Source organism: Mustela nivalis (genome assembly GCF_964662115.1).
Source record: "Mustela nivalis genome assembly, chromosome: 1".
Lineage (NCBI taxonomy): Eukaryota > Metazoa > Chordata > Mammalia > Carnivora > Mustelidae > Mustela > Mustela nivalis.
The window spans coordinates 192,125,881-192,140,895 of record NC_139020.1 but is presented as its reverse complement, the minus strand read 5'-3'; the positions used below and the strand labels follow the sequence as shown (position 1 = coordinate 192,140,895).

Below are 15,015 nucleotides of genomic sequence, written 5' to 3'. Positions count from 1 at the left end.
AGTAGTTTTAAGCATTTCACAGAGGAAGGAAAAACAAAATAAATCCTCAGACAAAAGCTTAAACAAGAACATTTCAAATGAAAATAGTGTTGATCAAAATGATAAAAATCAAAGAAAATTCAGGATTAAACACACGGTGCAAGCATTGGTCCAATAATCCCTCATATCTGAAATCCCCCTGTACAGTATTTTGTGATCATGAACACACAACTGATTAAAAATAAGTTAGATCAAGCCATGATCATTGTGGGAACTTTGGCCCCAGCTGTTGCTTCAAATTCTTCTGGATCAGAGAAGTATATCAAACTGAGGTCTATGGCCAAGCTTTAGAGCATCCTAAATTGAAATAGCAAGCAAACATTTGAAATTAGTTGACTTTTCCAAGCATTCCTAGTTTCCATCAAATTCTCAAAGGCATCCATGACCTTCCCCAAAGGGTTGGTAGGGAAGGTGCAAAACTATCTGCCACTTGTTTCATTGAAATTCCTTCAAACACTTTATCAAATATAAATGGATATTTCTCAGCAAGAAGAGTTTATATCAAAACAAAGAGAACTGGTACAAGGTTTCTTCAATGTATCATGAGACTTCTACATGAGACTTCTAGCATGAGACTTTACACAGTATCCCATTTTTCTAAATAAAGCTTTAGTTTACATTTTGTTAAAAGTGTTCTGAAAGGCATCAAAGAAATTATGTCATCACATTATTGAAAAAATTCAGAAGGAAAAATAACAGTCTGCTTCTCAACCTTAGATAAGGTGCTTTTAGGCATCTAAGATGATTTCTCAAGTGTCTAAATGTCTGATGGCTTTAGTCAGTGATCCAGATAATTAAGTGCTACCTGTTTTCTATTCTGACATTACGTGTTATGAGCAGAAGCCCAAAGGACACATGCTGTTCTCCACAGTGGGGAGGGATGTGATCAAGGGCTTGATTTGGCCATTTCCTGTCCCCTAGACGAATAACAACAAACCCCCACTATATTTAGGATAGTTACATGAATGGTCACCTGACTGATACCTTTCAGTGGCTGAGATGCAGAAACCTAGTGGCAGCAGACCTTGTTTGACAAGAGATCTGTTAGCCTCTCTCTTTCCCCTAAGGCAGAACTAATTCTGAAACTCTAAATGAAACTCAGAGCCATTGATGGGCACTGACACAGAAAGACCACATATTTCAGTCCCTTTAATGTTTGATTACCTATCCGATCATACAGCAGATGTAGTATCTAGCACCAGCGATCAAATAAAGACTTCAGCTTGATTTGGACCAATACTTAGGGGTATGCTCAAGGCCCTTCACCCACTTTGTGTCAACCTTCCCCAGAGTCCATTCACTTGCTGTCCAAGGCAGAAGCTCCCTGCTGAGCCATCAGCATCAAGTGCAAAAGTTTATAGGAAAAACTGCACATGGGGACCACACTGGAGCAATATGCATTTTGAAAAGCAAAATCGTTAATGGCTGATGTAAAACATCCTTCACGTGGAATTTAAGAGGTAAATGCATCCTTGTAAGTGCCAGGCATATGTGATTTGGAATGTATACATTGTGAAAAAAAAAAATTAAAAATGGGAAGATTAGCAGAGCAGAAAGCAAACAAGAACTGCCCTCTGAGAGAGAAGTAGGCCAGCGTCAGTGTCATTTGAGTTATGCTATTCCTAACCCTGAACCTTTTGTTGCACATGACTGAAGTTCTGGAATATTTTAGAACACTCATTGCTTTTAAAAAGAAGTCTTTTCACTCTGGTAGGTCACGTTACAGACCAGAGACCACAAATTTATTTCAAGTTCAATTTTTTGGTTTTCAAAATCACAAACTTAATTGCAAACACTCCCCTATGAGTCCAAAATGGAGATATATGTCACACTGCTAAGAAATCTTTAGTTCCCCACATTACGAGGTAGGAATTTTGTAGTTTAAGCCAGAAAATGGAGATATTGCCCAATTTGAAAAGGGCTGCCTGACAAACAAGAAAGATGTTTTGGTCAGAATACACATGGAGCCCAGCAGATAATGATTCAGAAAGCCAGGCCGAGGTTGAGCTCTTCTTTTCCCAAGAAACTTCCCCTTACTTTCCACCCCCGCCCCAACTTCCTTCAGGCCTGGGCTGGGGCTGGATCTCAGACATTTCCCAGACTATGTTCTGCTGCTGGACCCAAGACACAGGCAGGCAGAGAACTGGGACAGACTCAAGTCTCACCACACGTTTTATGAATTACAGTGCCTGGGAGGCATCAGCTTTAAGGAAAGGCAAAGGCAGAGATAAAGAAAATGTGCAGAAAGTACATAAAGATAAATGCCTGTAAAATCACTGTTGTTTTAATACATTCCATATTGAGGATATAAAAATGTGAATATTCTTGATGATTTAATGGCACGAGTGTCCAGCTAAGACCTGTTTGTCTAACTGAATGACTACACTATTTTTATGCAAATATTTATAGTAGCTGATCCTGATTTTTCAGTTACAGTTCTGGGGAGCTTCAAAATGTGGGGCACATCACTTTCTCTCACGAAAGCTAATAAAGATGAGACAGATCTCCTGTGGCCCAGCAGCAATGCCTCTCTCTCTCTCTGCAGGCTATGTGGCTGTTCAGTGCTACTGGACTACCTTCTTGCTTCTGGCTCACTGTTGGACAGGATTGTTCTCAGTCACTAACCTGTTAGACCTGGGTTCAAATTCTGACTTTGAATCTTATAAGCTCTGAAAGCTTTAGGAAGTTACATATAGTTAATTAATCTGTGTGAGTCATTCATGTTATGTAGTTTTCTCATCTATGCAATGAAAAAAATAATACTTCCTGTGTTGTTGGTAAGATTAAATGGTATACAGTATTACAGGTCAACTGCTCAGCAGAGCAGTGAGCACAAAAAATACATTATTATTATCATAATTACTATTCTAATATTATTAAGGCATAGATAATATTATGCTCTTCAGAGGCTCACAGCTTCTCAGAACAAGAGACTAGGAGCCAGGAAACATACATTAGAGTTTTGCCTATTTCTGACCACAGGCCCAATCTCCAAGAGGTAATTCAACCTTTCAGGGTCTTAGTTTTCTCACCAATAAAAGAGATGTAATGGTAACGTCCCTGTGATTTAACATCAGCTTTTCAGGAAAAATTCTGGTCCTAATATACAATTCCAAAGTAGACATATAGATATATCTAAAGTTAACTGTGTTTTTAAGAACCAATGAACTGGCAGAACATTCCCACATTTTAAAATTAATATTAAGCCTTTAAGGATTTTAATTTGTACACTTATCTCGGGAAAAGAAATTTCTGACTTAATCACTAAAATTGGTCACACTGTATAAAAATCCTGTTATCATCAAACTAATACTAAGGTTTTTAAGTGAAATATTAGTTGATTTAGAGTTTGGATATATTAAATAGTATACTTGAAAATGTTGAAAATTTGAGAATTGACCTATCCATTTAATACCTGGCCACTTAATACTGAGAATTTATTTGTTTTAGCATTCAATTATTCCTAATGATGTAACTATCCCACAAGGACTTGGCACCTGAAAAGTATAATACATTTTAAGGTCACATGGCTGGTACAAAGCAGAAGCAAAATTTGAACCCCAATCCTTCTGTCAGTAGAGCCTATGATCTTTCCACAGGCCACAGGGAGCTATTCTGCATATGTCTTAAAGTCCTGTCAGGACTCACAAGTGCCTTGATCAGAGCTAGCAAACATTCACTGATTTATTCAAAATTTGTTCATCTCTCCCATATGGACTGAATCTAGGAAAGACAAATTCTGCCTTATTGCTGAACCAATAAGAAATCCTCAGAGGTAATGGAGTTACATAAGATTATTCAGAAATTCTTTTCTTTTACGAAATATAGGAAAACGCATTGATAGAAAGCTTATTTTTAGAGTCTATCTTATATATAAATACAATATGGATATGATTTATCTGAAACTCTAAATACTCTGGAACCCTGATATAACCTTCTTTGTTTTTAGACAGAATTTGCTATCAGGTAGGCCTGCCTTAGACCCTATTCAAACATATTTATTTAACAAATGTTGTAAGGTCCTCTTAAAAAGATACATCCCAGATGAATTTGTTGTGGTGTGCCAAAAAACATCGAAAGGATATGAGCTCCTTTCCCTTTCTTCTATCTTGAATGAATTGCCAAATACATTTTTTGCTTGAAACAAACCTAAACCACAAATGCTTGTCTTTCACGGGTAAAAACAAAACTAAACTAAACTAAGCTTCCAAGTAGTCAGAGCCTCAATTTCTCACACACTTTGTTGGCACACATGTTAGATGAGGGACATCACTCAAGAAACTTGGCCATTACTTTCTTAAACACTTAAGAAGTACACAAGCCCTCAAAAGATAAGCCAATTGCCTTCTTGAGTATCCCACAGAAACGTAACGTCATGCCTAACAGGCCTATTCCTCACACATCACTCGTTTCCAATTTGAAATATGCATGTGCATTCCAAATCCACTACAACCTGTGACGGACAACTAAGCAAATCATGTTCACTCACTGCTGAGAACACACAACATGGCTGCAAAACGTACCTCTCAAGTTCTGCAATCTTCTTGTCCTTGTCATTCTTTTCATTCTCCACCTCCTTGAGGATCTCCAGCAATCGGTCAACTTCCGCTTGGGCCTTGCCGCACTCATCACGGTAGTAAGAGGCCTCTTTATCAAGTTGTTTTATTCGGTCTGCAAACTCGGGATTCATCCTGGAGTCATCTTCAATATTATGAGCCTTCAATATTATATTTTTAAAGAATGTAGTTAAGACAACAATTTAGAACAATAGGTAGTGCAGTCACCAATGGTCCAGAAATTATCAATGGAGAAAAAATAATCATCATCAAGAATTATGGGTATACTGTCAGTTAAAAGGCAAAATGGAAAATCACACAATTCAGCTACCTCAGAACAATACTGATTTTAAATTATATTACAGTTTCACAGGAGAGGGGTTTTTTTATTGTTGATATTTTGTTGCATTAATGTTACTACTTTTGTTTTTTTTTCCCCCACCAAGAAATGGGGGATGAGTGGGGGGAGAGACTGTGACATCTTTATGCCCATGCTTTGGCAAGCAGAACTAACACAATTCAACTCCTCACAGTTAAGGAGGTGATTCATACCAACAGCTTCCTTTTCCCGTAGAGAAACTGAGGATAAAACAATATTAAATTATTTTTCCAAAAACTATCAAGGATATATGTAAAGCCAGGTTAACATGTAAGAGACTGGTTGACTGATGACTGAGTATTTCATCCCACTGAGAAATTTCAGCAGAAGATGTAGATTAAAAGAAAGACTCACAAGTGAGGAAGGGCTTTCCAGCTAACAGTCATACCCATAAATTCTTGTTCTCTTAAGTAATTTTAACCTGAACCAGGAGGAGGATGAGCTAATTCATGAACAAGCACACAGACGAGAATCGGCAAACACATGCATGGGTGGGTGGCAGCTTCTCACACAAGAACATACACAGGCAACAACACAGCAACAACACTGCAGAATAATTTGCAGCCAAAGTATTTGTGGTTTTGTGTGTCTGAAAGTGTGTTATGGCTTTTTTTTTTTTTTTCCCAAAATAAACTTTTGGCTGAAATATTCTCAGACAGATGAAAATAACACTGCACTGCAATGTTTTGCCTACCCCTTGTTTCCCATTATTCTTAAATGACTTCTTCAAAGAGTAGGCAGGGAAAAAACAAGTAGTTTAACAACAGTGCACATTCAACAGAGAAAGTTCAGAGAAGTCATATATGTATGTATCTCCAAAATCCATGTGTGAAATCATACAATGTTAATAATTTATTAGGACTTAGGTTGTTCTGCTGTCTTGCTATATAGAACAGATGTTCATTGTGTTTTTATATCTTTTTGTTTAATTTCAGGGAAAAAACAGGCAAGCAAGCTACAGCTACTGTGGGGTTAAATGAATCATGCATGGTTAGAAAAATTAATACTAATAAGAACTACTATTACAAGGTTGACAGTTTTTGCAATGATTTAGTTGAAAAAATTAAAAAATTAGTATAAAAATAAATTTATTTATGACAAAATCATTTTTAGAATAATATTCTTGCATGTAACATATTATTTAAGCATGAGGATAGGAGGAAAATAATTTGTTTTCATGTTCTTTATCCTAAGATTTCTTTATCCAAGAAATAAACTCAAGTATGCAAAAAGAACTTGGAGAAATTTATCAATTCAACATACTACTATCAGGTACTAGTTTATTCCCTTTTACCAATATTTCTCGGAAAGCATTTATTTTTTATTTACTTAGTATGTACATTAGACTTCATTCTAATAGATTAGTGAGCCTTTTCAGTATAATTAAAATAATCTTAAAGAGAATCCTGAGCTAATATGCCTTTAGAAGTTTATTCATCTAACAATTTTATTTTAAATTGAAGTAATGAAAATTTTAATTTGTTAATTGCCACTTTTAAAATATAGAGTTGATATTCTAATTTAAAAGGAAATACTTCTATACCTATTTATATTTGTGATAAGAATCAATTCACTACTCTTGTATCAGAAAAGCACTGAAAATATAGTTTTAAAATTCCAGAGAAAAAGAAAACAAAATATTGATGTTAATTCTTTTCCACTTTTTTGCCATATTACTATTATTTTATGGCAGCTGAGGAACATTTCATGACATTATTTCAAACAACCTGACCAACAATACTAAGATCTTAAAAAAAAATAATTCAGGAACTGAACTAGAAACACACAAAACAAATATAAATATGCTTTCATTGCATGTCTCTGATTTAAGATTCCTTTCTTGACTCTGACTTAAAGATTCACAAAAAGCTAGCAGTTCAGTTAGCCACTGTGCTTTATTTTGTTTTTTTTTTCTTATGATTATGACTATTAAGAAATGGGTACATAATTAATATTCATGAGACCTAGATTCTAAATTTAGCCCTGTGTCTTATGACTACTGTGGGCAAAGGAGTTGGCCTCTCCGAGGGCAGAAAAAGCTACCTTACAACAAACGTGGGGAGGTATTATTCATTTGTGTTCTTATTATGAGTATTATTTTATGATATGCACCCCGCTACTGGGGCTTGTTATACAGCTAAGTTAATAGGTTTATTTAGTTTCTCATCAAGATACTACATATGTCTTAGAGAAGCCTCCTTGCTAAGCTTACAGAAAAAGCAGTCTGCTGGTAAATGGGTATCTAAGCACATTCTTTATTTTAGCTCTATGAAGAGAAGATAACCCAAGGCAGCTTTTGACACTGGGTGAAATTAGATGGGTTAGTAGTCTTTTCAATCGAACAAATGACTCATGGGATGTTTAGAAGTACAGAAAGCCTAGGAAAAGACATGCCTGAATCTAGGCCATTGTTGGCCTCATATGATATTAAAGTTAGATCATATTATTAAAAGAGATCATAGCCACCTTTACGGTTAGCCTGGTATCTTTTAGGTAATACTTGTAGGTGCTAATGATTCTTTCTCTTAAAACAAGAATACCTTTGAGTTAAATAGAACTCTGTATCAATGATAAGTGTCAGAATTCCCTGAAGAGTTATTAAATAAACGTGTAAATAGATACCATTTAAAAACTGTTAAGTCAACAGAAAGCTTTAAGAAAGAGTCATACAGAGGTGGATGAGTAACAGCTACTTCTGGGTCATCACTAGTGTCCAAGCGAAGACTCAGGAGAGGAGAGTTTGTCATGACTGAACAGCTGGTGAATCCCTGATCCAACCTGGGTAGTGGGGGCAAAAGTCTCCACAGAATTTATAAAAGATATTGCAAGTAACCACTTCTATTCAGCTTGAATCAATACTTTTCAGAGGATGGGCTGAAATTGTTAGGCAGTGTAGCATGAGTGTGATATACTATGATCTACGAACATGAGGATTATACTATACTAAAGAAATACAGGAGGAAATTGAGCTTATAAAGCAACACTTCCTTCCAAGTTATAAGGTCAGAGCCTCCTCAAAAAATGAAGTGAAGGAAGCACTTTATTTGCATTTAGCAATGCTCTTGGCTTTTCAAATTATAACAATGGGTTCTTTAACCTAGAATGGCAGCTCTTAATAGGGATTAAAAGTAGATAACAGAATTGGACCTAATATACTTTAGACACTGCAGAAAAAATATAGATATATATTTGAATAATCATTATCTGAACAAATTCCTACCACGGCATTCTCACCCATTCAAGGTCTAAACTAAAAATACACAGCAATTATTTCCCCTTATGGATCTGTTGATTTGAATTAGCTCTCCCAAAAGGTGAGGAAGCGACTGCCCACTTCATTCTAAGACACATCAGCTTTGTCCCCTCTCTTTATTAGTCAGGAGTCTAACGCTGGAAAATGCAGATTGGTGTGGATTTAATGGTTTTAGAAGCTACTTATTATAAATATAAGGTAGAACACTGTCACTTTCAAAGACATCCACCAGTCATAAAATGAATAACAAAAAAATGTCAATGAACATTCTTTTCTTAATGTAGAGATTCAATTTTGCTGATTAAACCAATCAGTTTAAAGGCAAATCCATATATCTGGTTCTGCCTCAACATTATTTCTGTTTAACTTTTAGAGCAACTCTCAAGCATCTCACAGAAACACAGAAAGTTGGGAAAAAAATATTTCAGAAATGACTGTACTGCATATTAGATCAGTAAGTTCTGAGGATCCTCCAATTATGTTTTCCTGCATTTATAAGGAAATTTCCCCCATAAATGGGAATAATCAAAACAAACTTTGGAGACTCATTGATGTGGGCAAGCCTTGGAATTTTGACATGAACAAAAGCCTGAAATCAAGCACAAAAGAGGAATTTAGCCATGACTTAGGACAAGTAGTACATAACAATACCTAGGGGCTATTTTAATTATAGAATTTAGAACTATTTCAGGAAACAAAGCAAAGTTTCAAGTTAATATTATATTTCAATTAAAGTTAAGAGCAAAACGTGATTTAAGCCAAACCAGGGATTGATAGTATCAATATGAAAAATCACAAGTTTATTAATAATTTTCTTATAAATTTTGGACATTGATTATTTTCAATAAAATTCTAGTTCATCATTCCAAGTGCCTAGAAAGGAAAGCATTAACTTTGGCCCTGAAACCTACTGTGAAACTGGGCAGGGAATATCCAATTATAATATTATATAGCATTCTTTCTTTGAAATGGGCCCTAACAATTTAAAAAAATCATTTCTTTTAAAATAAATGAATGATTAGTCATGATCTTAAAGCACAAGCAGAACACTAACTAATGAGCCTGATGGTTTTTCTTCCCTGTGCTTATGGGTTTTAGCAATAATTTGTTAAATTTATGCACAGTGAAAATATGATTCTTAATTGCAGCACTTTGGGGGGTTTAAACATTCCTTTCATATCTGAGCAGCAGAAGAGGGCATATAAACTACTTTAAACATTGTATTTTATTTCAGTCTTCTAAAAGAAGTTTCAACCTTCACATAATTCTGAGTTATGAACAAACCTTACTTTTTAAAAATAAAGGTTTGAAGGGTAATTATAGAACTGCGATATATTATAAAATTTACATTTTATTTTAAATCTAATTAATTAATACCAAATATAAAAGCTGAGCCTAAATAATACATTCAAAATCTAATAATGATATATCTTTGAATCTTAGCCTACTTAGTTCTAAAGGAAACTTCTTTTACAACTCTAGCTAAGTACATCCAGAATACTCACAATTTTCATATTATAACTATTCCAAAATAAAACTTTTCTTATAGATGGAATAAATAGGATATTTTTAGTATATGTGCTGCTGAAGCAAGCACCAAATAGGATATTTTTAAATAAATGAACAAATGTTCAAAATAATTTTTCTTATATCACACATATACAAAATAAAAAGAACCAACTGGGGGCGCCTGGGTGGCTCAGCGGGTTAAAGCCTCTGCCTTCGGCCCAGGTCATGATCCCAGGACCCTGGGATCGAGCCCCGCATCGGGCTCTCTGCTCAGTGCAGAGCCTGCTTCTCTCTCTCTCTCTCTCTCTGCCTGCCTCTCTGCCTACTTGTGTGCTCTGTCAAATAAATAAATAAAATCTTTAAAAAAAAAAAAAAAAGAACCAACTGTATGCTTAACAGTTTTTAAGACCATTTAAACAAAAATACAATTATAATGTACTCCCTATTAACTATGGAATTTCATAAAATTAGCAAAGTAAAGAATCAAACTAATTATCTGGATGTTCTGAAACAAAACATGTGACTTCAAATCTTAAATGTCATTACAAATATTACCTGAGTTCTTTAGCTACTAAAAGCCTGGAGCAAGCATGGCGTGTGTGTGTTCGTGTGTGTGTATATGTTTGTACATGCTGTGTGCATACTGTGAATTCTCTCTTAATATTTGCAATTTTCCATTGTGTTGGGGGAACTAGTCTATGAGTGAATCAAATAATTTTCATAAATAGTCCCCGAAAACCACAAAAATAAACCACTGTACCTAAACAGTGACTACGAAAGCATTTATAATGCAGTGTGCACCATGTCCTTTGGATTGCAGAGTCCTATGATGACCTATAAATCAGAGACCTCACTGAACATTAACAAGTTTTTTTTTCTCACTACAGTGGAAAAATGCTTGGTCTTTTTTCTTGTACACTGTTACATAAAATGTGAGCCCTGCAAAAGATGCTGTTTGCAGAAAAGACAGGATTTCAATGGATAGTGACCAGGCAAGAGGCGGGGAGACTCACATGTGTGGAAGTACATTAGAATGTTCTCAATTATCCCCTGGCCAGTCACAAAGTTGTCCTTGGTGTGTCCAAATCAGTCATTTGCCTTGCAGCAACAAGGATATTATACAATGCACTAAATTTAGGAGCCAGAAGCGCTAAAGTTTTATTAAAAATTTCTAAGAGACCTCTGGATACCATCTCTGGGCATAATAATTACTAGAGCTATGGCAAAGACGGTATTTGAGACTGGTGAATAAACCATATTATTTGTCTGGAATTAAGAACTAAGGGAAGAAAAAAAAATTCAACTGAAGATAACCTGCATAGTGTTTATAATGACAAGACAAAACTCCTCCAGGAGTAGAGACTGGTAGTTAAGCTGCAGAAAGGTTATTATTATGAGAAATAATAAGGATACAAAGACAAAATTTTAGATTCCTAAGAAATGGCATTACAGCATCCCTTAGTACCTGGTAACTAAAGTAAAAGTAAAGGAGTTTCAAAAGTAGGTTTATTTCTACTCCAGGAAAAAAAATGTTCCCAGGAAGACTTCAAAGGTCAATCTTTATTTACTCTCATTTGGTTTAGATTAATGGATATAGATCTGAGTGTAAAATGATGTTATTTAACAAAAACAATGAATTCACCAAAATTTATACAGGGGCCGTATTCAACATAAACATACAATAATAAGAAAAAATTTCCTAGGTACCAATAACTGGTTAGAAAATGAAAGGAGAAATATAGCATTAACCAAAAAGTACCTCACATAAATTTTTAGTAACCTAAAAATCATATATATATATATATATGTACACATATCTATATAGATAGATATAGATACATCTATATAGATAGATATAGTAATATATATACTAATACTTAGAACTATCCTTAAAATATCACATGTTTATTAACAGGAAAATGTCAAACCTTTACTGTAAAAGATCTATGAAATAAAGAAAACTGCATCAAGTTCATGAATTGGAAGAAATAATACTGGAAAAATATCACTCTAAAAATTATTTTATAGGTTGAATATTATTCAAATTAAAATCACCAACAGTTGTGCTTTTTATTTGACAAGGTGATCCTGAAGTTTACTTGGAATAATAGAAAATTAAAGGCTAAGAACACCACAACAAAATGAAATAAAAAATAGAAAAAATTAGGGTGGAATTTGCCTCACTAGATACTTAAAAATATTGTAAAGCCACAATACTTAAAATTCTGACCCAAAAAGCAACAGACACTGATAAAACTGAATAGCTCAGAAATGAAGACATTCATCCAGATGAGAACTTAGTATACAATGAAATAGTATGAAGAAAAGTTGTTAAAGAATTATTTGATAAATGGTGCTGGGAAAATTAGTTGATCATTTGAAAATATATAATGTTAAAACTTCACCTCTCCACAGGAATAAAAATACACTAAACACAGATAAAGGTGTTAAACTGATGTAAAAGGTAACATTTAAAAGATTTGGGGCACGGCTCAGTGGGTTAAAGCCTCTGCCTTCAGCTCAGGTCATGGTCCCGGGGTCCTGGGATAGAGCCCCACATCGGGCTCTCTGCTTGACAGGGAGCCTGCTTCCTCCTCTCTCTCCGCCTGCTTCTCTACCTACTTGTGATCTCTGTCTGTCAAATAAACAAATAAAATCTTTAAAAATAAATAAATTAATTAAAGTTTTAAATGTAAGTGAGTGCCTATTCTTCAAATCAGAGAATGGCTTCTAAGCCTAAAGAAAACGAGAAAATTCTAAAGGGAAACACAGGTCAAGAGACCTAAAAATAGTTAGTTTTCTTTACTAAAAAAAAATTTAGGGGCACCTGGGTGGCTCAGTTGTTAAGCGCCTGCCTTCGGCTCAGGTCTTGATTCCAGAGTCCTGGGTTCAAGCCCGGCCATCGGGCTCCGTGCTTGGTGGGAAGCCTGCTTCTCCCTTTCTCTCTCCCCCTGCCTATGTTCCCTTTCTCTGTGTGTCTCTCTCTGTCAAATAAATAAAATCTTTTTTAAAAAATTTAAATGAGGTGTGCCTGGATGGCTCAGTCAGATAAGCATCTGCCTTTGGCTTAAGTTATGATCCCAGGGTCCTGGGATCAAGCCCTGAATCTGGCTCCCTACTCAGTGGGGAGCCTGCTTCTCCTTATCCTTCTGTCCCTCCCCTCTCTAGTGCTTCCTCTCTTGCTCTCTCTCAAATAAATAAAAATCTTTTTAAAAAATTTAAATGAAATGAAATATTGCCACAAATCTGACAGTTTCCATATAAAGTACAGAACGATTCATTCTAACCAATGAACAAAACAGCAAACTCAAAAGCAAGTGCTTACATGACCAAAAGAAACAATTTGCAGAAGAAAAATACAAGCAGCTAGAAAATGTTTTAAAAACCCCAACCACTCCAGTGATTGAAGAAAATAAAGTTAATGATCAAAAAATTCCACCTGTGCACTTGTTCAAGTTATGAAAAATGACATTTCTTGGTATTGGTCAGGGTGTGGCAGAAAGGCTACCTTTATTCAGTGCTGAAAGAAAAGTGTCATGGTAGAACTTCTCTTAAATGCAACACAGTAAGAACTACTGGGAGCTTTTAAAAAATCATTGGCCAGAATTCATTCCATGACAAACATAAAAATGTGGGGAGATTAACATGGGAAATGTTTTTCAGAGCATTATATACTGGCAAAAAAAAGTTGGGGAGAGATGAGCCACATTTGGGGAATGAGTAAATATAGTGACATTATCACATAATCAATAAGATAGTGTTTTGGAAGAATAGTTACTGGAGAAAATGCTGATGATACCTTATAAAAACAGAATATACAATTCAATAAACACTGACACAATTTGGTGAAAAGAAAAGAAGAGCATTAGATGAGGAAAAAAAGGAGAGAGAGGGAAGGAAAAATGAAAGACGGGGGAAGGGAGGGAAGAGGGAAAAAGGAAAAAGAGAAATAAAGAAAGGAGAGGATAAAAATAACAAAAAAGATGTCTGGGTAGGGAACCCCCCAAATGCTCTCAGTGATTATCTTTGTGCCAGGCAATGTTCTGTCATTTTATTTTCTCCTATACTTCCCTACTTGTGCAAATTCTCCACTGTGACCATAAGTTATTTTTATAACCAGAATAACATGATTTAAAAAAAAAAAAAAACTATTAAGAAGAGAAAATCCATCAAGCTGCATCCCTATCAGTCCAAAAAAGAACTAGACCCTGAGAATATCTCCAGACAGGGAAAGTCAAAATAATGAGAGGCTGGCTATACTCCCAGATGCCAAACCAGTGGGTTAGCTTAATTAATTCAAGGAGAAAAGTTTGTTTTTGCTTCCTGGAGACCCACCACTGTGGTTGAAAAGTCCAATAAGTGCCACATTACCAATATTTCTGGAAATGGTCTTAAAGTTAACAGAGCTGTTTCTTTGGTCCTACCTACTCTGACAGAGATGCTGAAATCCTGTTGTGGTTCTGGTAACTCTTTGCTGTTACAGGAAAAAAAGCCCTTCCCAGTTGTCCTGCACATACCCAAAATGTGACATACTTAGGTTTTCTGCCTGTCCCCAACTAGTAAATGTGAAACAACTTTACTGGGTTTATTTTACACCTTTTAAAAATGATCTACTCATTTTTCCAGGGTCAATTTTCAAGCTTAAAGATAGTCCAATCTTATCTTTCTTCACATACCCATTGTCTAGACCCTGCTTATGAACATTCCCATTCAAGGGGATGCCTGTGTGGCTCAATGGGTTAAGCGATTAATTCTTGACTTCAGTTTAGGTCGTATCTCGGGGTTGTGAGATCAGGCCCTAGTCCAGCTCATGTACTAGACGTGGAGCCCGCATAGGATTCTCTCTCTCCCTCTCCCTCCCCCCACCCTCCAACAAACCTAAATAATAATAAAGAGCACTCCCAGACAAATGTTAACGGATAGGAAATTTAGATTATTTTTCCTGCTCTGCTAAAAATCATATTTGGGGAAAGAGGTTAATAAAGATGCACCAAAGGAAATTGAGAAATTCGGTTTATAAAAATAAAATATTTTAAAGAATGGAATGTAGAGGTTGAATCTATATATACTTAAAAAAAATTTTTTAATAAACATATAATGTAATTTTAGCCCCAGGGGTACAGGTCTGTGAATTGCCAGGTTTACACACTTCACAGCACTCATCAACCTAATTAAATACACCCAAGCATCTTGTGTATCATGCTGTATGTATCCTGGAATAGCAGCTTAACAAAAAGTTGTTGGCTGAATTGTTTCCTTTATCTATGCTCTTCCATTTT

At 35.4% G+C, this 15,015-nt stretch overlaps 1 protein-coding gene across 1 annotated transcript in view; it reads right to left on the bottom strand.

Annotated features, from left to right (window-relative positions):
- The window catches only part of ERC2 (ELKS/RAB6-interacting/CAST family member 2), a 922,859-nt gene that overhangs the window by 457,890 nt on the left and 449,954 nt on the right, over positions 1 to 15,015 (bottom strand). Inside the window, 1 exon segment of the mRNA XM_082738672.1 lies at positions 4,563 to 4,756. Within this exon segment, the coding sequence (XP_082594798.1) occupies positions 4,563 to 4,756 (194 nt within the window).